General features: G+C 41.5%; 1 protein-coding gene across 2 annotated transcripts in view; it reads left to right on the top strand.

Moving 5' to 3' along the window:
- Nucleotides 1-4,000: 4,000 nt before the first annotated feature.
- Nucleotides 4,001-23,230, top strand: part of pgbd5 (piggyBac transposable element derived 5) — a 62,569-nt gene continuing 43,339 nt past the window's right edge. The window contains exons 1-3 of one of the 2 annotated variants that reach the window (XM_052024709.1): nucleotides 4,021-4,036; nucleotides 4,068-4,533; nucleotides 8,656-9,083. In XM_052024709.1, coding sequence (XP_051880669.1) covers nucleotides 4,182-4,533; nucleotides 8,656-9,083 — 780 coding nt within the window. In that variant the 5' untranslated portion in view covers nucleotides 4,021-4,036; nucleotides 4,068-4,181. Of the gene's footprint in view, nucleotides 4,534-8,655; nucleotides 9,084-23,230 lie in introns of both variants that reach the window. The other variant, XM_052024708.1, reaches the window with a different exon arrangement.

The raw sequence follows: 23,230 nt of genomic DNA, 5'->3' as shown, positions 1-23,230 counted from the left end.
GCATACTCCCTAAACCAGGCAGCATCCTGGTAAATCTCCTCTGCACCCTTTCCAACGCTTCCACACCCTTCCTATAATGAGGTGACCAGAATTGGACACAGTACTCCAAGTGTGGTCTAACCAGAGTTTTGTAGAGCTGCATCATTACCTCGCTGCTCTTAAACTCGAGCTAAATATCAGCTAAATAAAGGGTTATTTTCTGAATTAAATTTTGTTATTCTGGTTCATAGTGACTCACATTTGCTTCTGAGTCATCCTAAGACCTAGAGAAGGTAGTGGGTTCAAGATCCACTTTAGAACAAAAATATAGTCTGAGTTCCCCTGTGCCAGGATTGAAGAAGTGCCGCATGGTCTTTTGGATGAGACTTTAAACTGAGATCCCACCCACCTCATAAGGTCCCTTATTTTGACTCTCATAAAAGTGATTACATTTTAATTATATAAATTAACTTTTTTACTGTTAATGAATACAAGTGGCTCCCTGGCTTTAACAAAATTTTACTAGCTATTCCAAGTGCAGACAAGATATTGCCGTAAGGAACATTGAGGTAAGAGTTGGCCCAAACTCCAAACAGCAGAATGACCCCACTGGAGAATAAAAGCACCAAGTGAAGCCTATAAACTCCAGTCACGGCTCCCCCAACTACACAACGATTGAATCGCAGTGCAAGGGTGATTGTGCTGTAGCTGCACACTCAAAGGAGTATTGGTAAAAGACACTACTCTAGAGCTTGCAACAGCCTAAGACTAACCCTGATCATTGGCAAAACAGAAGTTTTTCATCAGTCGGATGCTGGTGAATCATTGGATCCAGCAATGTAGACAGGGAGGAAATGAAAAATGTAAATCACTTTGCAAATCTTGGCATCCATCTATTCTAGAATGCAAATATAGTTATCAATACTCAGGAACAGGACTGTACTGTTTTGCCTTCAGCAGTCTGTTTTGTTGGGTGCTAAGTAACCCCACATCAGAATATAGGCCAGGCCTTTAGTTTACAAAGTTTTGGTAATCCCAAGTCTTGCATGACCTAAAAAAACCCTAAAAAGCCTGGAACACCAGCTCAACACTATATAAATCAGAGTTCATTAACTAACCATTTAAATATCAGCCAGGACACTTATGCTGTTGTTCCCTGTGGAATCTTTTATATCAACCCAAAAGGGTACCTAAGGGTCTTTGTTTAACATCTGGTGGGGAGGTTAATAGTGGAAAGTGGGGTGAGGGGGAAAGGGGTGTAAATAGGAGAGGGGTGTAGGGTATAGATGGGTGGAGAGCCTCCCTTCAGAACCTTTCTTGAGAAAACTATGCCATTAAATTTAAAGTATCCCTTCCTACTTAGTGTCCCAAAAAGCACAAGTTATGCCCCTGAGCCAGCAGTTCATTTAATTCTCTATATTTAAAAAATAAAAAAGTAAATTGTGCCCCAGAATTGGTCACAGTGTTCTAGAAATCTGAAAGTTTCTCTTCTCCATCATCTATCCTGCCATGCATTTACTTACCCTATTGTTAATTAATTTGTGTAATGGCATTGGGAGTAAGGTCTGTGATTACTAACCTCAAAATAATTACTTAATGGATAAATTTAATCTACTTCTCCTGCACTGTTGCTCTCACTTATTTCACTCTTGAAACACTGTGATCTGAACCCTCTGTTGCCTTGGCTCACTGCAGCTGGCTGAGTCCTAAATTTACCTGTCAGCACCAGATCTTCATGCCAACTCATACTGTGTTGTTTCAGTCTCCTTTTCACCTCTCCTCATCAGATGATATTTGTTCAAGGGCATCTCCAAATTAGTGTTGTCTAAAAGCTTCTTTTACGATATAAGATATGCAAAAGGAGGCAAAACCGAATAGGCTGGAGTTCCTTTCTCTGGGAAGGAGAAGGCAGAGCAATGATCCCATAGAGGGCTTTAATTTTTGTAAGTATTTGATCAGGAATATATTTTTGGGAAGACAAAAAGTTAAGGGTCATAATTATGAGATGATCACTGATCAATATAATGGGGAATTAAATAAAAAGCATTTCAATCAGAAAATAATAAGAATGAAGAATTGCAGAATCTGATATCAAGTAAAGTCATTGAACCAAGTAGCATAAATGCACTCATTGGGAAGCTAAATGAATGCATGTCTGAGAAGTGAATAAAGAATATGAAAGAGGAAAGGATTGTGCTAAATGATCATGGGACAATTTGATTAAATGGTATGTTCTGTGTTCCCATTCTATATTACATTTTGCTCAGGTTGTATGTGAATCCCTTGCTGCAATATCTGCATTTCAAAATGTGGCTTGATTGCTGCAGATGTTGACCTTAAAATGCTGCAGGATCTAAAGGCTTTGCCCATAACTCACAAAATACAAAATAATCCTGATATTGAAGAGGATTAAAATAGAAATGGCTTGGTTTATGAGGATAAATGCAGAACTGAATGGTCAAATGCTCCATTGGATAGGGTTTTTATTTCTAATCTATCTGATAGCATTGGATTATGAAGATGATTTTTTTTGTTTATTTTTTTCTTGCCATTGTGAATGTTAGAAATTAAAGTTTAATAACGTGCTTCTAGTGTTCCAGCTATTAGTACATCTCATGTATAGATGTTGGATTCGGAACATGACTTTAATGCATTAATGCTCAGTACATTGGCAGACATCTCCAGTGGTGTTTGATACATAACTGCTCACATTAGTACTATGTTTACTATTCTTCATGTTGCTTGATACAGTTGTCGCCTTTCCTGCTGCTGTTCAATACATTAATTGCTGAGATTGCTTGATGCGATGGATACCAGTGCTACTTAGAGCACTGGCTATTATTACTCATTGGAAGTAAGCTCCAATTGCAATGGCTGATATTGCTGCTGAACCTGTATCTCACCGTACTTGTGCACATTACCAAAAACTCAATTTGACTTGACAACACTCAGTATATTTGCCATTATAACAAGTCAGCTCATTTTCTGCAGCTACTATTGATACAGTTCATTTGTTGTGGACACTGACTCTAATACTAGTGTATGCCACTCCTAATCTGTCCAATTTTTTGATTCTGCCAGTAGGTGGAAACTGTGAAGTTGGGGTTGAGTAATTGGTGCGATGTGGCTGCTCCTGATCAGGTTCTCCAGGTTGTTTATAAAAGGCCCTGTATGGCAGCAGGGAGGATTTTGCGGTAGAGGGTTTATTCTTTATGTTGGTATTGCTTGAGAGTGTTTATTTTAATAGAATTTTTTCAAAAATAAATCTTTATTTGAAAAGAGAAGTTAGGTCAAAATTTTGGTTGCACCATGCCTTGGTTGAGTGCAGCTGCCTCTGTATGACAGCTCATTTTGCTCCTGCTGGGTGCCCTGGCTGTTGCTCCCACTCCCTGGTGACACCGGATGGGCAGCAGGTGTTGCTTGCTGAACTGAGAAACTAAACATTTGTCCCACTCCATGGATTGCCTGCGTGCCACTCTCACCCGCTACATTGGCTTCAATCAGCCACCCACTGTCATACATGGCTGCAGGTGCGGCCCCAGCTCCGTCCTTTGAGCGCAAATGCCTCTCCCGTTTCATCCATTGGCTGCAGGTGCCACCCCCGCTCCGTCCAATGGCTGCAGGTACCACCCCCGCTCCGTCCAATGGCTGCAGGTACCACCCCCGCTCCGTCCAATGGCTGCAGGTGCCGCACCAGTTCCGTCCAATGGCTGCAGGGACCGCACCAGCTGAATCCATCGGCTGCAGGTGTCGAACCCACTCCGTCCATTGGCTGCAGGTGCCGTACCCGCTCCGACCAATGGCTGCAGGCGCCACACCCGCTCCGACCAATGGCTGCAGGTGCCACACCCGCTCCGACCATTGGCTGCAGGTGCCGCACCCAGCCCGTCCCTGGCTGCAGGTACCGAGGGAGCCTCCGTGCATTGGCTGCAGGTGCCGCACCCGCTCCATTCATTGGCTGCGAGTGCCGCACCCGCTCCTTCCATTGGCTGTAGGTGCTGCAGCAGCTTCACCCATTGGCTGCAGGTGCCTCTGGCGCTCTGTCCATTGGCTGCAGGTGCCTCTGGCGCTCTGTCCATTGGCTGCAGGTGCCGCACCCGCTCCGTCCATTAGCCGTCGGTGCTGCCGGCGCTCCGGGCGCAGGCCGCCGGTAGATGCTGTCATGCGCAGTTAGTACGCGGCGCTGAACCCCCTTCATTTCCATGGCGACCGAGGAGGTGGCAGCGGCTCGCCGGAAGGCGCTGTCCCTGCTCCGGGCGGCCCGTTCCCGCTACGAGAGCCTGCAGATCTCCGACGACGTGTTCGGGGAGTCCGGCGGCGGCAGCAGCAGCGACGACAACCCGTTTTACAGCACCTCGGCCGGCAGCTCGCAGTCCGACTGGGAGGAGGAAGAGGAGGAGGATGAAGAGCCGGGGGCGGCGAGCGGGAGCAGGAGACCCCCGGGCACCCACCGTGAGCCGGGCCAGGAGGAGGAGGAGGAGGAGGAGGAGGAGTCGGCGGGATGGACCGAACGACTGAAGGACGTCACCTTCCCTCCGTTCACTGACTCGACCGGTGAGGGATGATACCGGGCCCACTTGTTGCCGCCTTGTCCTTTTGTGGTGTGGGGTCGGTGAGCCTCTGTGCATGGATCCTGCAACACCTGGAGCTCTGTGGGCTGTTTCAGCCTCCCCTGCACACCTTGTGTTTGCTGCATCCGTCCATCCATTCCTCTTCCCCGGGAGCTACAAAGGCTGGGCGGGTTGGTTTGTAGGACCCTTGGTGTTGCCTCTGTCAAGAGATGACTCAAGGTCTTTCAGTGATGTCTGTGTGAATAACCGTGGTGGTGCAAGTGTCCAAGCTCTGTTTCTGTTTAGGCTCACTTCCCCTGCTCTGATTTCTCCGGTGTTTAATGGGATAGCTCTTTCCCGTATGGCAGTGTTGTGATCTGATTGAATGAGTTGTCCTACACGTTTTTTGTTTGCCAGCCTGGTTAAATATTGGTGGTTTCCTTTGGATTTTTGTTCGAGTTGCAATCAAACATAAAACATTTTTAGGTTTTGGTAGACTAGCTGAGTTTTAGTTTGTTATGTGTTTCTAGTGATCTATTTTAATCACTTGTGATTAAAGTACCATCACAATTCACTGCAGTTCTTTAACTAAATTAATCATTTGCCTTTCTGAATTCCCTCTGGTTCTGCACCCCAACTCCCTCGAGTACTGCAGTGGGTGAAGCATTCAGCTTTTTTAGTTAACGTAATTTTTTGTATGTTCAGTTTTATGTACAAACATGTAAATAGTATGCAACTTCAGTTCACTTAACCAAAGAAAACGAGAAGCAGATGGTTCGGCAACATGACCAGAGATTCGTGCATCTGGTGGTATACATTATCTGTGGAATTCTAGATAGCAGTATTTCTCAGTGATGGGTAAAAATACATTTCTGTATATAGATCCTGAAGACTGTAATCTTATCGATTAGTCTGGGAGGGGTGCAACCAGACTGATAGAAATTAGAATATTTGTTTTTTAATTGAGCACTTCCCTTCAGATATCTATAGAAACCAGAGTTCTTGACCTGACCATTTAATTTGAATTCTATTCCTGAATATTCACTATGGCTTATCTCAGATGATTGTGGTCTTATGCCATTGTTTGATTTAGGATATTGGATTTATTTATATAATTTCTCAGGATGACAGTATCAGTGACATAATGAATATTTATTTCCTATCTTTAGTTATCTGAGAAGAGATAACAACTTGCGCAGTACGGAAGGAGGCCATTTGGTCCATGGTGTCCACGCCAGCCAAAAGCAGACAATAAATTACTCTCATTTCTGAAATATGCAAGATTTTGAGTGGTCTTGATGGAGTGTATGTGGAGTGGATGTTTCTCCTTGTGGAAGAATCTAGAACTAGGAGGTTGTTGTCTTTAAATAGATAAGATATCTTCATTAGTCACATGTACATTGGAACACACAGTGAAATGCATCTTTTGCGTAGAGTGTTCTGGGGGCAGCCCGTAAGTGTTGCCACACTTCTGGTGCCAACTTAGCATGCCCACAACTTCCTAACCTGTATGTCTTTGGAATGTGGGAGGAAACCGGTGCACCCAGAGGAAACCCACACAGACATGGGGAGATGCTGGAATCTGGAGCAACACACACAAAATGCTGGAGGAACTTAGCAGGTTGGACAGCATCTATGAAGGGAAATAAGCAGTTGACGTTTCGGGTCGAGTCCTGATGAAGGGTCGACTGTTTATTTCCCTCCATAAATGCTGCCTGACCTGCTGAGTTCCTTCAGCATTTTGTGTGTGTTGCTATAAATAAGGGTTTCCATTTAATACTGAGATAAGGCAAAAATATCTTTCTTGCAGTATTGTGAGTCTTTTGAATTCTTTGCCTCAAAAGGACAATGGAAGTAGAATCTTTGAATTTTTTTTTAAGGCAAGGATTCTTCATAAGCAAGGGGATGAAAAGTTGCCACAGGTACATGGGATTGCAGGGTCGATGGTACAGTTAGATCATCTGTGACCTTATTAAATAGCAGAGCAGGCTTAAGGGGCCAAGTGGCCTGTGCAGTCTTCGTCCTCAGCTTGTAGGTATGGTCAAACAAGTGGTCAAACAGGTACTTTTTAAATATGAGGATTTATGCCTTCAATACCCTTTTGGGGCAGGGAGTTCCAGATGCCCACTACTCAGTGTGTTTATAAAAGCAAATCCTCAGCTCTCATAATCCTTCTACCAATCAACTTTATCTGGGGGGGGGGGGTGCGCACAGATTCATATTATCTCTGCTAAGAAAAATAGATCATTCCTATTCACCACCTCTGTTTCTTCTACAGTCAAATCTCTCAAGTCTTTTTTATTCCAAAGAAAACATCCCCAGCCTGCCATTCACCTCATAACCAGAACTGTGCACAGTACTCTAGTTCTGGCTTAACGATCATTTATATAGTTTTAGCGTGACCCTGCTTATGTATTCTATACCTCAGCCAATAAAGACAAGAATCTCTTAATCCTTCTTAATCACTTATCTGTCTGTCTTGCTTCCTTAAGGGATGTGCTGACATGTGCTTCAAGATCCCTTTGTAGCTTTCCTCCTGTGCAGGATGTGATTGAACTTGATGGGTTCCCAGTCACCATTACTGATACTAGCCTTTTAGTTTCACACTTCATTTTATTGCTTGAATTTCAAGTCCCCAGCTGCCATGGACAGAATTCAAACATGTTTTTGGATCCTGAATTTGGATATTAGTTCCATAACAGCAATTATGCGGCCATGCCTACATCTTCTACCCTTGTCCTTTTGGTGGTAGTGGTTTTAGGTTTAAGAAGCTCTGTATCGAGGCTAAACATATAGCATTTGTGGTGTGTTGTAATACACATAATACCTTGATAATTTTGTAAATGAAGAGGGTGGAGTAGAAGAGGATCAAGAGATGCAAAAGCAAATACAGTGTCACCTGGAATCACAGGCTAGATAAATCATTCTATGCCCTCAAATTCCATTTGGGTGTTACAGTGGAGGAACTTCAGCTATAGACCTCGTAATGCTCTGTGGCAATGAGTATATCAGCCCTATCCTCAATGTGCTACCTGATTGTGTGAAGGATCTGGTGCAGCGCCACAGGAGTTACTGATACTAAAGCTAGAGCTGCAAGTTTTTGCCAGCAACAGCAGCTGTATTTCATTAATCTCAATCCATTCATCCAAAAAAGCAAAGCAGGCTACCAATGAAACTTTATTCCCTTCTACCCCTGGAATTCTATTCCCAGCACTGTTTTGAGAATTTCTGTATTCAGAAACTTAAATGTGAAATTAACTGCTTAGTAGAGCAGATAAGTTGGGTGAGCTAATTCTAATCTAACTTGGTTTTAGTAATACCGCACTAAAATATTGTTTGCAGTTTTCCTCTCTCTAATTTTGAGGATACGCCAAAGAGTGTGCCATTCAGGAACTTCAGAATTCCCTCCTTAACCATCTTTTTTTCTATACCCTGTTTAAAATGGTTCATAAAGGACACCTCTTTGATCAAGCTTTTGGCCATCTGCTGTGCTGTCTAATGTAAAAATTTGTTTGATGCTGTTGGCATATTTTGCAGTGTTAAAAGTACAGTACCAGCTCAATTATTTGGCACATACTGGACTTGATAGATGTTGGTTTATCAATTATGCTGGTTAACCCAATGTTGGCCAGGGCATTCCCTTGGTACTGTCCCTCTATTGGCCCAAGTGCTCTGCCAGAAGTGCTGGAGCAGGTTGGTTAGTGAAGATCTGGATAACTGAGCTTTTAGTACTATGCAAATATCATTGTAGTCTATTCACAATGATATAAATAGCATTTTGGTGAATCTCTGCTGTTTTTCTTCATCAAGCCCCTCCCTTTCACCCCACTCTCTGTAGAGCAATGCTCAGACTGAATGCTTTTTTTAATGAGGTCTAACTTAGAATGATGCAGTGAATAATGGGAGAAGCACTCTGCTCATGTCTGGCATTACTGCAGTTGTCCAAATATAGTTGGATCGTATTTGCTTTTCCTCGAAGTGATGTGTAGTGCACCGGACCAAATATTTTACGTAGACCAGAATTCAAGAGTGCCTTGTTCCTGTTTGTTAACAATATTTAGTTGATTATTTACCCCTTTTATAGCAATGTTACTGAACCACTCTTTCTCTTTTTTTCCTACCACAGGTCCTGTACATAAAATGCCACTAAATGCAAGTGCAATTGACTTCTTTCAGCTCTTTGTTCCTGATAATGTTATAAGGAATATGGTTGTTCAAACGAATATGTATGCCAAAAAGTACCAAGAAAAATTTGGCCACGATGAAGGTTGGAGTGCTGTTAGTCTTCCAGAGATGAAAACCTTCTTAGGATATATGATTTCCACCAGCATTCACCACTGCGAATCTGTCCTCAGTATATGGAGCAGTGGGTTTTATAGCAACAAAAGTATTGCATTGATGATGACACAAGCCAGATTTGAAAAGATCCTGAAATACTTCCATATTGTAGCATTTCGATCCAGCCAGACAACACATGGTCTATATAAAATTCAACCCTTTTTGGATTGCCTACAAATGACATTTGATACAGCGTTCAAGCCTTCTCAAACCCAGGTACTGGCAATATGCATCATAAAGTATGTCCTCTTGCATGATTAAACCTTTCTGATTGGATTTCAAGAATATTGCTTAATGAGATCATAGTAGGTAGAATTTACCCACTGTTTATCTTGAGCAATGGTCTGTGCCCCATTGAAATTGTATAATGTGAGTTCTACAAAGGTAAAGGTGTTCATGCCACTGTGTCATAATAGATCTTTGCCCAGTGAATTGTACTTGCCTGTACTGAATGCCAGCAACCACTTTACAATGTTGGCTTCCTGTTGAGATTCAGCAGATGGTGGATTCTAACTTTGGCTGTACTGACCAGCAGATACCGGGCATATTCGTGCAAAGATAAGAATATTGGAGGGAGGGCTGGTCTTGGAGAGCTGGAGCATTTGATATGAGGTTTATCAACATGGGGCACAGAATGAAATTCTGCACACCTTTCTATTGGCAAAATCATGCAAGGAAGGAATATAAAAGGAAAAAGATGATTTCTAGATTCTACTTCCAAAGACTGATAATTCTTGTTGCCTGGTTTGATACTGTATGAGATGCAGTGGAGATTCTGTGAAAGCAGCAGTACCTTCTGTGCTGTTATTGTGACATGATTCACTTGGGGAGTCAGAATCAATTCTGGGTACTTAAGAACATAGAACAGTACAGCACAGTATGGGCCCTTTGGCCCACAATGTTGTACTGAACTATAGGAACACCTCCTCCATGATCAATCCAGCCCTTCCTTCCTGCATAGCCTGTAACCCTCCATTTTTCTTACTTCCATGTGTCTATCTGAGAGTCTCTGGTATTGGCTACTGCCACCCTGGGGAAAAGCTGCTGGCTGTCCACTCTATATATGCCCTTCATAATCTTATCAAGTCGCATCTCATCCTGCGTCACTCCAAAGAGAAAAGCCCTAGCTCGTTCAACCTTTCCTCATAAGACGTTCTCTAATCAAGGCAGCATCCTGGTAAATCTCTGCATCCTCTCTAAAGCTTCCACATCCTTCCTATAATAAGGTGACCAGAACTGACCACAGTACTCCAAGTGTGGTCTAACCAGAGTTTTATAGAGCTGCAACGTTACCTTGCGGCTCTTGAACTCAATCCCCTGACTAATGAAGGCCAGCATACCATGCACCTTCTTAACCACCCTATCAACTTGCATGCCACCTTTGAGGGATCTATGGACTTGGACCTCAAGATCCCTCTGTTCCTGTACACTGCTCAGAATCCTGCCATTAACCTTGTACTCCGCCCTCGTGTTCATTCTTCCAAAGTGTATCACTTCACACTTTTCTGGATTGGAAAGATGCTTCTTTTTGGCTACGGATTGAAAAAAAATACTTCTTGATCTTGGCTGTTGTTTTGGTTCTTTTTTTTTAGAAATCCCTTCTACCAGCAATTTTTGCTAAAACTGTTAGTCGGCACAATGTGATCCTTTTGTCATTTGTTCTTGTGATGTTCATACTGTTCTCTCTGCCCTTTCAAGACATCTTTACAGGCCCTGGAAATATTTGCCCTATAAATTGCCATAAACATGAAAAACTGGAGGCTTTCAGCAGTTCAAATATGGCCTAAAATATCTTCTCCCTTTCCTTCACCATCATTCCCTTTCATAGTGGTTGCTGGAGCTGTCGACAAAGTCCTGTGTGTCTGCTATTTCTGACATCATCTCCTCTGCTCCACCCGACTTATCTTGCTCTCTCTAATCCTGTAGTCCATAAACCTTTAAATTTACAATGCTACCAAGCTACCTGATCACTTGAATATTTAATCTTTTTTTAACCTTTTCACTGCGATGAATAGCAGTTTTTTGTAATAAACTGCTAATAAGGAGGTTGTTTTTTTTAATTTGTTCAGCATCTAATTTCTTAATTATGTGAAGAGTAGTAATGGTCTCTGACTACTGTGACTATTGAAATTAGCAATTGATTAAATAAACTAAGACTGATAAATTCCTGTTCACCTACAATTAAAAAAACATGTTAAATGTAGGATTGTTTATCTATTAGCTAGGATATCTCTACTCGAGTAAGGAGCATATGGTTGTGCTAGAAATATTCAAATATATTTTGGACATGTAAAATGGATGTCTTTTATGAAATACCCACGGCATAGATTTTACACTCCAAGAGAACGCAAACTCTTCCAAATATTTTAAGGGTAACAGCTTTAAAAGTATTCTGAATTTTTTTTTGTTCACCAAACTCTTTACCCAGCTGTAGAGAGGATGCTACTTGAATACCAGAACATTGTTGTAATCAATAGAAATCATAAGAATTGCCATTTAAGGAAAGATCTCGTGTCTCAGCAGGAGTTAAAAGCACAGTAGCATTTTGATATTTGAGCATATTCATAATGGCATATGTGAACTCCAAGTTATTTTTAGATCATTTTTAAAGAGAAGACTGTGCTGCAGTATGAACAATCAATAAGAACCCATTATTGTTGGCGGTAAATGGTAGTTAGTGAGCCTGCTAAGCCTTAAAATAGATAGCATGAAGGCTATTGCGTGACTTCCTGGCTTAAGTGACAAAGTTGTTATTTGCCAAGATGTTCTTGTTGGAGAAAGGGAGCAGGAAAGGAGACCTCGATTCATTCAGCAAGTAGTCTATTAGAATATTTGACAGAGCAACACAACAGGATGAAGGAACCCCAGTAGACTTTATTTGCTTAGATTTCCATAAAGGCTTTTGATGCAGTACCTTGCAAGATCAGACAAGTGAGAAGGATGCAAAAGAAGTAAGAAAAAATAAGTGAACGATTCAGAATAGGAGAGAAGAAGTTGGAATATAATGTTGGGAAATTAGTCCAGTTGGTAGTGGAAAAGAAAAATTGATTTACAAAAAATAGTGAGAGATTATTAACCATACAGAGGGATCTGATTGTTTTCAAATTCAACTGTAAATATGCAGAACAAGTAATGAGGAAGGCAAATGGGTTGCAAGAGAGTTGGCTACAAGTATAAGAAATCTTATAGAAGGGTTTTAGTAAGACCATGCCTGGAATACTGCAAGCAGTTGTGGCCTCTTTACCTAAGAAAGGATATCAGAAAAATGCAACAAATATTCATTTGATTATTGGGATGTTCACAAGGTATCATACGGAAGATTGTTACATAATAAGAGTTCATGGAATTCGGGTAACAAATCAGCTTGGATAGAGGATTGGTTAAAGGACTGCAAACAGTAGGAATAAATGGGTTGTTTTCAAGTTGATGGCCTTTGACAGTCTTGGCCTCTGTTATCCACAATTTATGTTAATGACTTGCATGAAAAGGCAGTAAAGGTAGGTGAAGTGACTGGCCTAGAAGGTGATAGATGGAGCATAAGGTTGGAAGACATGAGATTGTTCACTTTGGTAGGAAAAATTGGAAAAACATTTGTTTTGATCGTAAGAAACTAGCAAATGTTGATAAATGAAATGCAGAAAGTTAACATGCAGGTACATGGACTTTAGCAAGGTCTTTAACAAGGTTCCGCATGGTAGTCTAGTCTGGAAGATTGGATCACATGGGATCCAGGGTGAATAGAAAATTGGCTTGGTGGAAGGTGTCAGAGTGTGGTAGTGGAGGGTTGTTTTTCAGATTGGAGGCTGGTGACCAGTGGTGTGCCACAGGGAACAGTGCTGAGTCACCTGTTGTGTCACTTATATTAATGATTTGAATGAGAATGTAGTTGGCTTGTTTAGCAAGTTTGTGGATGACAGCAATATTGGTGGTATAGTGGACAGTGAAGAGGGTTATCTAAGATTACAACGGGATCTAGATCAACTGGAGAAATGGGCCAAGGAATGGCAGATGGAATTTAACTCTGACAAGTGCAAGGTGTTGCATTTTGATAAGTTAAATCAGGGCAGGACTTGCACAGTAAATGGTAAGGCCTTGGACAGTGTTGTAGAACAGAGAGACCTAGGGGTACAGGTACATAGTTCCTTGAAAATGGAGACATGGGTAGACAGGGTGGTGAAGAAGACATTTGGCATGCTTCCCTTCATTGGTCAGGGCACTGAGTACAGGAGCTGGGACATCATGTTACAACTGTACAAGTCATTGGTGAGAACACACCTGGAGTATTGTACAACTCTGTGATTCTATCAGGTACAACAAGGAATTTGGTATGTTGGCTGTAATGCAGTGGGTTTGGATTGCTAGCATGAGGAAGCATTGCTGAAGTCATACAAGGCTTTGTTGAGACATGATTTGGAGCACTGCATGAAGTTTTAATCCCATTCCTAAATAATGCTACACTTGGAGTTAGTGCAGCACAGATTTCCCAGTCCGAACCCTTGAATGAAGGTGTCATCTTGTTGGAGAAGGATTGAGAAAGAGTGCTCTCTGTTCATTAAAGTCTAGAAGAAGGAGAGATGATATCACAAAAATGTACGTAGTCCTGAGAAGGATTGACAGATTCAGACTGTTTCCTCTACCTGGTAGGTATAGAGGTGGGGAATGGGGGTGTAGTTTCCAGATGCATCTTTTGGAATTCTCCATCATCAGGATTGTGGATATGTAGTCAGTGAGTTATTCATAGTAGAGTTTGATAGATCTTTGGACATTAACGAAATGTGAAGATATGGCGATCAGGCATGGAAGTCTACCTGAGGTACATCTTTTGAATTGATGGAGCTGGCTCAAGGAGAACCATAGAACCATACAGCACAAAACAGGCCCTTCAGCCCACCATGTTGTGGCCCACATTTGGCCTCCTCTGTTTCTTATGCTCTTATTAATTTCTGGGATGAGCGAGGTTTTCATGTGAGAGACCAAGCAAAATGAACTTAAATAAAAAGAGTTTAGGAAAGCAAGATGCAGTTCTAAGGGCTGAGAGGCACTTTTCCCTATTTGGGAGATCTGGAAGAAGGGATGTAGTCTCAGCAAAACAGGTCAACCAGTTAGATATTATTGTTTGGGTTTCTCTATCCTAGCAGGATTTGATGCTCATTTGTTAAGTAACACAAGAATATAAGAATTAAACAGGTAAGTGAACTTGATAGTCAAGTGAAATGTGTGGCTTGCACCTTTTGTTTTCATGTAAGAGGCTTCTGCATGAAATTGAAACCTTTGGTATTAGTGGGAATAGATTGAGTTACACTGAGAACTAACTGGAAAGATGTACGCAAAGAGCAGTTATAAATGAGTTTGGTTCTGTTTGATGATCATTCTTATCCAGTGGGATATGTGTTGGCAATAATTGTTCCTAATTTTTATTATCTAGGTATTGATATTGGTCTGTAAATTGCTGATGATGGCAGAAGTGTGCAAGTGTTTGAACTTTAGACATTGTGTCATCTTGCAAAGTGATATGTGGAAGATATTGCAATTGTGTGGGATGGGCCGGATACACCAGAGTGCCTTCAACTGTCTGTTGTTCCCCATTTGTGATTATTGTAGCAGATGAAAGCAACGTACAACTCATTAGGTTGGGGATTTGAGAGCAAATTAAGGCTGACATTTGATACTAATCCTCATGTACCTTACAAAGTGATGGAAAAGTATGGCAGCTGCTGCCAGAGCTGGCTTGGTCCTACTGCAGTGTGTTAGCTGTGATTGAGCTAGTCAAGGCCATTATCATATTGCTGTTTATGTGATTTTTTTTTGCTGTATGGAAATTGGATGTTGCATTTCATACTACATGATTGTATCTCTACTTCAAAAGTACTTAATTGTCTCTTAAGTGGGCTGAGGAGCAGCAAATGGATTTCAATACAGATAAGTGTGAGGTGATGCATTTTGGAAAGTCAAACCATTGTTGGACTTGTACTAAGGCACTAAGGAGTGTAATGGAACAGAGGGATCTAGGAGTACAAATGCATAGTTTGTTGAAAGTGGCGTCAGAGGTGGACAGGATGATGAAAAGGCATTTAGCACGCTGGCCTTCAGTCAGGGCATTGAGTACAGGAGTTGAGACATTACATTGCAGTTGTATAAGTCGGTGCAGCTGCACGGAGTACTGTGTATGGTTTTGGTCACCCTGTTAAAGTAAAGAAATGGTTAAACTAGAAAGAGTGCAGAGAAGATTTATGAGGATGTTGCCAGGACTAGAGGGCCTGAGTTATAGGGAGAGGTTGGCCAGGCTAGGTCTTTATTCCTTGAAGTAAGAGAATGAGGGGCAACCTTACAGAAATTATGAGAGGCAGTTAAGGTGGACGGTAACAGTCATTTCCCCAGGGTAGGGAAGCCTAAAACTAGGGCACATAGGTTTAGGGTGAGAGGGGAAAGATTTAAAAGGGATCTGAGGGACAACTTTTTCACGCAGAGGGTGGTGAGTATATGGAATGAGCTGCCAGAGGAAGTGGTTGAGGCAGGTACAGTAGTATCATTTAAAAAGCACATGGATAGGTACATGGAGGTGTGGGGCTTAGGGATATAGGCCAAACGCAGGAAATTGAGACTAGCTGGGTGGGTACCTTGGTCGGCATGGACTTGTTGGGCTGAAGGGCCTGTATCCATGCTGTATTGTTCTGTGTGTTTTCGAGCAGAAAATAGCTTTAAAAATGCCAGTCTGTCTGTCTTTTTTTACAAACTCTGGGTTACAGCTGGTTGATATGGTCCTCTATGTTGCAATATTTGAATGTCACAAGAATATACAATTGTCTATAATGAGTACACATGAACATTCTTCTTTCCAGAGTGAGTTTTAGAAAATTAATGGCAATAATTTTTCTCTTCCCCTTGAATAACTAAACTTAAGTTATCCTTAGAATGGCAGTACTTAGTAAACGCTAAGTACAGCACTTCTTAATGGAATACGCTAGGCAAGAATGCAACTGGCAATGTGATCTTGTTAGAATGTCTGAAGCCCCTTCACTATCAACGAATTCATTCTTGGAAGTGTAGTCGTGTATATATAAAATGCAAGGGTCATTTGCATATTGCACAGCAAGGTTCCATAAATTTAAAAAAATGCCACTGAAGATAATCTCTTTGATTTGTTTAATTCACATTGCTGTTTTGGTGACGTCAATATTTTTGTGATACTGTCAATTGAATTGGGCTTGGTGAGTGGGCATTTTGTCTTTAGCGCCAAGGTTAACATTAAGGCAATTTTGTTTATTGCATGGATATAGTTCACTCACTACTTTCCTGTTTGGACTAAGAAACTGGCAGTGAAGAGCACCAAATGTTTTTGAATAAATAATTTGAAACTGTAGGTATACAAAGCGAGATCCACTCCTACTGTTCTAATGCGCTGAGGAGGGATATTTTGAAGTAATGACACTTCTGCATTGTGATGTCTCATGAGACAGAGCATAGCTTATTGGCAAATAGAGGACATAGAGACATAAATATAAGATGGTCAGTGCAGGGTTCTTATTTGTGTGTCCTTTTCCCAATGTCTGGGTCACAGAATAACCATGGGAAGTGGATATACAATATCAATCAGTTTGTTTTACTTGTAACAGATACCCTCCGACTGAGTGAACATAACTCCTGGAGGTGGTTTCTGTTAATGTTGAGAATTGCAGCTTTATATATTTAGTGGGAGTATTGATTTTTTTTTCCACAACAGATGCTAGGTCCAAACAGGAATAGTAGTGATTAGATTTAAGCTTTTCTTGCATTATAGGCAGCAATTATAGTGTCATTGGCTTAAGAATTCATCTTGCAGTGATGGCTTTACAAAAAAGCCCCACAGATTAAAACAGCATTTAAAAAAAAAACTAGAACGTGATTCTTCTCAGGCTTCCACAAATTAATAGCAAATATTTAAATTTACTAGACTAGGTTAACCTCGCTACCGAATACTGAGATCCCTGACTCTTGATCTTTCTGTGCATTTTGAGAACCCTGTGAAAGCTCGGTATTTAGTGGGAAAATGGGCCTGATGGTCTGAGAAGGCTGCCACATGGGATTAAATTCCTTATTCCCTGTTACGTAGCAAAAATATGCATTGACAAATTGACAGTTCTTGTGTGTCACAAGAGTTGGATAGATCATTACTGGATACTTATAATGACCAAATAGTGATCTTGTACTGGGTTACAATCTCCTTTTGAGCTTTGTCTTTAGGGAGGACATGACTGGAGAATGAACCATGGTAGAGAATGAACAATTATTATCTCCATAGAAAATCTGGAGATGGTAATTGATGACTACGGGCAGGGAAGCAGTGATGTTGTAGCTTGTGGTTTCAGATGTTTTCTATTGTATGCTGGCCAATATGTCCCACAACAAATATTGAAAAGTAGACCATTAACTTTCTGTTTATGGAACTGTGCTGTGCAAAAGAAAATTGTATATGTGCATGTCTACACTTCCAAGAATGCTTGTTACTCTGCAAGATACCTTGGTACATTCAATACATTTTCCTTGCCAGTCATCAGACTCTGGTTTTATTTTTGGAGGTAATACCTTTTGAGAGGGCTCAACAAGATAAGAGAATAGGCAAAACTGGGTGGAGATAGAGGTGCCGAGGAATGGAATGGTTTTTGAAGTGTATGTCAACAGATCCTTAAAGTTAACAGGTAGATAAGGTGGTTAAAAACATAAGGGATGCTGTCCTTTATTAAAGTGAGGCATAGAGTTTAAGAGTAGGGACGCTATGATAGAATTGCATAGCATGCTTGTTATGCCACAGCTTGAGTGTTGTGTTTAAGTCTGGTCACCAGATTACAGGAAAGATGTGACTGCATTGAATGAGGTGCAGAGGAGATCTACAAGTATATTATTGATGGGATTGAAAGGGAAGATTGGACACAGATGAGAGAAAGAAGGCTGAAGGGAGACAACTGAAGGGTCTAAATAGGAAGGCCATATTTCCCTTACCTGAGGCGTCATAAATTTAAAGTCATTTGTAGAAGGATTAGAGGGGGAGATGTAGAAAGATTTTTCTTAGTTGGACTGTGTAGGGTGGGAGGGGGGTGGTCATTGCGACCTGCTTGAAAGCTGGTAGAGATGGAAACCCTCATCACATTTTTAAGAAAGAGTTCCTTGATGTTTGCAATTGAAGACTCGTGACTGCAGGTCTATAAACTGAGTGCTGGAAGGTCCATTTAGGTTGGGTAGCTCTTTCAACAGGCATAGACATAGATGGCTTGTGATGTAAACTTACTGTAATTTGGGAACTAATCATCAGGGTTAATATTGACATTCTACATTTGAATGGTGAAAACTTTTGCATTTTCACTGAAATCAATAGCAAGTAAGCTAGCCAAACAATTGTAATATGGCTATATCACTGAAGGCTATCTGACAAAATGGAAAATGTCCAGGTATTTCTACAGAAAGCAAGATAAATCTGATCTGGGCAATTCCAGTCCCATCAGCAAAGCAATAAACTGCTATGGTGCTTGCTCATTAGTGACCTATTCACTGACTGATTAAAGTTCTTCACAGCCTTAGGCAAAGAGAGAGATTCCAGAGTGTCAGTAATGACTCTTCTTCATTAAGACAGCATATATCTGAACATGGGATGAAAGAATTCTGGTAAAATATAAATCAATGAGAACTAGGGAAATTTGTTCCAGTGGCTGGAATTGTAGCTCATTTAAAGAAGGATGCTTGTGATTTTTTGAAAGCCATTCATTTCAGATGCAGGATACTGTGGCTGTTCCTCAGGACACTGTTCCAGGCCCAGCTATCTTCAGCAACGACCTTTCTTGTTTCCTCCATCAATTGGAAATATTTGCAAATGTCATTTCTGTCATAACCGTACTAGGAAATGTTAGTCTCCAGTAAGCAAGATTCCAGTCACCACCTCTTGGCATTCAATGACGTATCATTGCCAAATTCCTGCCAATGATATCAAGTTTCAGCAATAAAAAGATATTTAATGGACCGGCCAGGTGAATAATAATAATAAGAGTAGGTCAGATGCTGGATATTCTGCACTCAAGGACTTGTCACCTCCTTCATTAAAGGCTTTCCATCAGCTACAGAGTAGCTACAAGAATGTGCTGAAATAATCTCCATTTGCCTGGGTGAATACATCTCCAACAACACCTAAGAACTTGTTACAATTCAAGCTCTAGCTTAAAAGTTTCACTTCCAATTTATTGGAGTTCTTTGAAGAAGCAACACGTGGTGCGGAAAAAGGGGAACTATGGATGCACTATACTTAGTGCAAGAAGGCATTAGGTAAGGTTCTGGTTCAGAGGTTAATGGAGAAAATGGAAGCTTGTGGAGTAGGAGATGATACATTAGTATGGATAGAATATTGACTGCTAACAGAAAACAGTAAGCATAATTGGTTGGCAAAATGTAAGTAGTGTGGCCTGGAGATTTGTGCTGGGACCTCAACTTTTACAATTTATATAAATGACTTTGATCAAGGCAGTTGAAGGTATGGTTGAAAAATGTGCCAACGACACCAAGATAAATAGGAAAGTAAGTGACGAAGAGGACATGGCTGAAAGGATATAGATATGCTAAGTGAGTGGACAAGGATCTGACAAATGGATATAATATGGGAAAATCTGAAATTGTTTATTTTGACAGGAAAACATTTTTAAAAAGCATATTATCTAAATGGTGAGAGATTGCAGAGCTCCAAGAAGCAGGGGGATCTGTGTGCCCTTGCTCATGATTTGCAGAAGGCTTGTATGCAGGTACAGCAAGTAATTAAGAAAGCAATCAGAATCTTATTGTTTATTGCTAAGGGAATTGAATACAAAAATAGAGAGGTAATGCTTCAGTTATATAGGACATTGGAGAGACCACATCTGGAATATTGTGTATAGCATTGGTCTTCCTATTTAAAGAAGGATGTATATAGGATTGAAGCAGTCAATGCTTTACTAGACAAAAACCTGGAATGGACAAGTTGTCTAATGAGGAAAGATTGGACAACCTGTGCTTGTACCTGCTGGAATTCAGAAAAGTGAGAGAGGATTTGATCTTGAGAGGTCTTGACTCTGGAGTGAATGTTTCCTCTTGTGGGAGAAGTTAGAACTAGGGTCATTGTTTAAGAATTAGACGTTGCAGATTTTTAAGGCAGAAGTGCAGCATTTTTTTTCTCTTCGAGGGTGAGTCTTTGCAATTCTTCCTGGAATGACAGTTTGAACATTTTTTAAGGCAAAGGCAGACTGATTCTTCATAAGCAGTGAGTGAAAGGTTACCAAGGGTAGATGGGAATATGGAGTTGAGGATGTAGTCAAATCTGCCATGATCTAATTAAATGGCAGGGCCATCTTGAGGGGCCAGATAGCTTACTCCAGCTTCTTATTTGTATGTTAATATGTCTGTTCACATGTTCAACTGCAGACCACGAGTGCTGCAATGAATACCATCTATAACATGCACTGCATAAACTTGCTAAAGCATTTACTACCACTTGCAGGTTATACACCATCCTGACTTGTTTATATTATCAAGATGCCACCATTGTTGAGTCAGGATCTTGGAGCTCCCTCCATGGGAGTTCTTCAGCATAGGCACTTCAGACATTCAAGGTGGTTGTTAAACACCACTTCCTTGAGGGTGATTCAGGAAAGAGATATTTAAAAGATAAACCTTTTCTGTCAGTTTATGCGCAGAATTAAAATCATAAGAATGCCTTATTAAAAATGTAAGGAACTTCTCATCATTGTATTCCTCAAAAGTCCAATATGATTTTTTTTTTACATTCAACTCTGGATATTAAAATATCCAAGTGAATATTAACAATGACTGAAACCTGTTTCCACTTGTTGTGCATTAATTCCTGCCTCTCCTTCCATTGTTTCTGCCTCTGCAGAATTGTGATTCATACCATACAAACTCAATTCCACAGAGGTTCCTGATCTTTTGATGGAGGTGGGTGTGAGTTGAAGACGGGTGATGTCATTAGTGCAGCTTTATAAAGTGCATCTGTGTTGCTGCAAGAGAAATTGTGACATTATGTATAATGTGTGCACAGCAGATTACACCCAGTTGTTAATGATTATGCCCATTCCTGTTTATTATCATCTGTGTTTAATGCTTTTGTTTTGTTCATGTAGACACTGCCACTTTATACAATGTGTATCTTGCATTTTTGAACGCTACATTAAGGCTCTGAAGTTACAAAACAGTTCAACGCACAACATAGCTTCATCCCAAAATATCTCAAATCCAACCTGCGCAGTAGTTCCTTAATGAATCAGTGTGACTTTATTTTACTTCCTACATCAACTATTCCTTGGTCTTGGAAAGAGATTTTGTTTCATTTGTACAATTTTACATAAAGTCCATGCACAGAAACAAGCCACTCAGCCCCATGCTCGGGAAGGGCTGGTCTAGCCCTACAAGCTCTTGCAAACACTGCACTCCTTCAGTTCCGTTCACTTCAGCTTGGCCTTGGTTACATTCATACTCTACACAAGCCTCCTCTAACTCATCTTCATCTAACTCTCTCCAAGACTTCCTTTCCCTTTCTTAACAATTCTTTCTGGGTAAGGCTCTCAACTGAGATTTACTGCACACTCATTGACATCCAGAGTTACCTTGATTACATTTCCTCCTACCTAGCTTTCTCCATAAGTCTATTCACTTCTTCCAATTTCCTTGTCTGTATTGCTCTGTTCACATTATGCCCCTTTCATACTACTGCTTACCATGTCTTTGCCTCTCCAAGGATGCCCCTCCACCGTGATTGATGGGGCCCTTGGCCATATCCTTCCTGCACTTTGGCCTTTTCCTCTCTCTCTAGGCCACAATGGGCCTCTCTTTCATCTTCCTCACCTATTTGGTCTTTATATTCAAGCAGTTATGTATCACTTCCTATATGAATACACCACCAGAACAGATCTTCCCCTCCCACTTTATCATTCCAAATGAACTGTTCTCTCCTACTATAGGATCATCCTTCCCTCTCATTACCTATCTCACTGCACCTTCTGCATACAAGTGCAGGTGATGCAACATTCCTGACCTTTTACCACCTCTGTTCCCATTTTCCATGGTTCCAAGCACTACTCCCAGGTGCAAATGCAATTTACTTGTACTTCCTATTTGATAGACTGAATGCCATTTGTGGCTTGTTTGGGAGAGCCTTGGTCTGAATCAGAAGATTATGGGTTCTAGTCTTGCTCAAACTTGAGCATAAAAATCTAAGCTGATAGCAGTGCCAAGGGAATGCCACAGTGTCGTCTTTCAGATAAGACATAAAACCAAAGCTCCAGGCCTTTCTCAGGCAAATGTAAAAGATGCCTTGCCAATATTTTGAAGATGACTAAGAGAGTTATTCGTGGATTTGTGATGAATACTCATCTCTCAATATCATTAACACTGATTATCATGTGACGTCAGCAGGTAAAGCGTGGGCAGTTTAAAAAGCAAACCGCCATATCCAGCAGGCAGTGTCTGAGCGGATAGTGGAGTGAGAGGGAGCTGAGTGGTTAGGCTTTGGCTCAAGGGGCTTGGGTGTAAGGGGGTGAGGAAAGGAAGGAGTATGAGTGCAGTTTCCTGTACTCGGTGTCAGATGTGGGAGTTCCTGGAGTCTCCCTGCCTCCGGGAAGGCTACATCTGCACCTGGTGTGTCAAGCTGCAGCTCCTGAGGGACTGTGTTAGGGAACTGGAGATGCAGCTTGATGCCCTTCGTCTGATCAGGGAGAATGAGGAGGTGATAGAAAGGAGTTATAGGCAGGTGGTCACACCAGGGCCACGGAAGTCAGGCAAGTGGGTCACAGTCAGGAGGGGGAAGGAGAAGAGTCAGGTACTAGAGAGTTCCCTGTGGCTGTACCCCTTGACAATAAGTAGTCCTGTTTGAGTACTGTTGGGGGAGACAGCCTACCTGGGGGAAGCAACAGTGGCAGTGTCCCTGGCACATAGTCTGGCCCTGTGGCTCAGAAGGGTAGGGAAGGAGAGAGGAGGGCAGTAGTGATAGGGGACTCTATAGTTAGGTGGGCAGATGGGCGATTCTGTGGACGCAGGAGAGAAACATGGAAGGTAGTTTGCCTCCCAGGTGCCAGGGTCCGGGATGTTTCAGATCGTGTCCAAGATATCCTGCAGGGGGAGGGAGAACAGCCAGGGGTTGTGATGCTTATCGATACCAACGACATAGGTAGGAAGAGGGATGAGGTCCTGAAAAAAGACTATAGGGAGTTAGGAAGGAAGTTGAGAAACGGGACCTCAAAGGTAGTAATTTCAGGATTACTGCCGATGCCACGTGACAGTGAGTATAGGAATAGAATGAGGTGGAGGTTAAATGTGTGGCTGAGGGATTGGAGTAAGGCGCAGGGATTCAGATTTCTGGA

The sequence above is a fragment of the Pristis pectinata genome, chromosome 10 (genome assembly GCF_009764475.1).
Source record: "Pristis pectinata isolate sPriPec2 chromosome 10, sPriPec2.1.pri, whole genome shotgun sequence".
Lineage (NCBI taxonomy): Eukaryota > Metazoa > Chordata > Chondrichthyes > Rhinopristiformes > Pristidae > Pristis > Pristis pectinata.
Note: the sequence above shows the minus strand (reverse complement) of the source record. Positions and strands in the feature narration are given on the sequence as shown.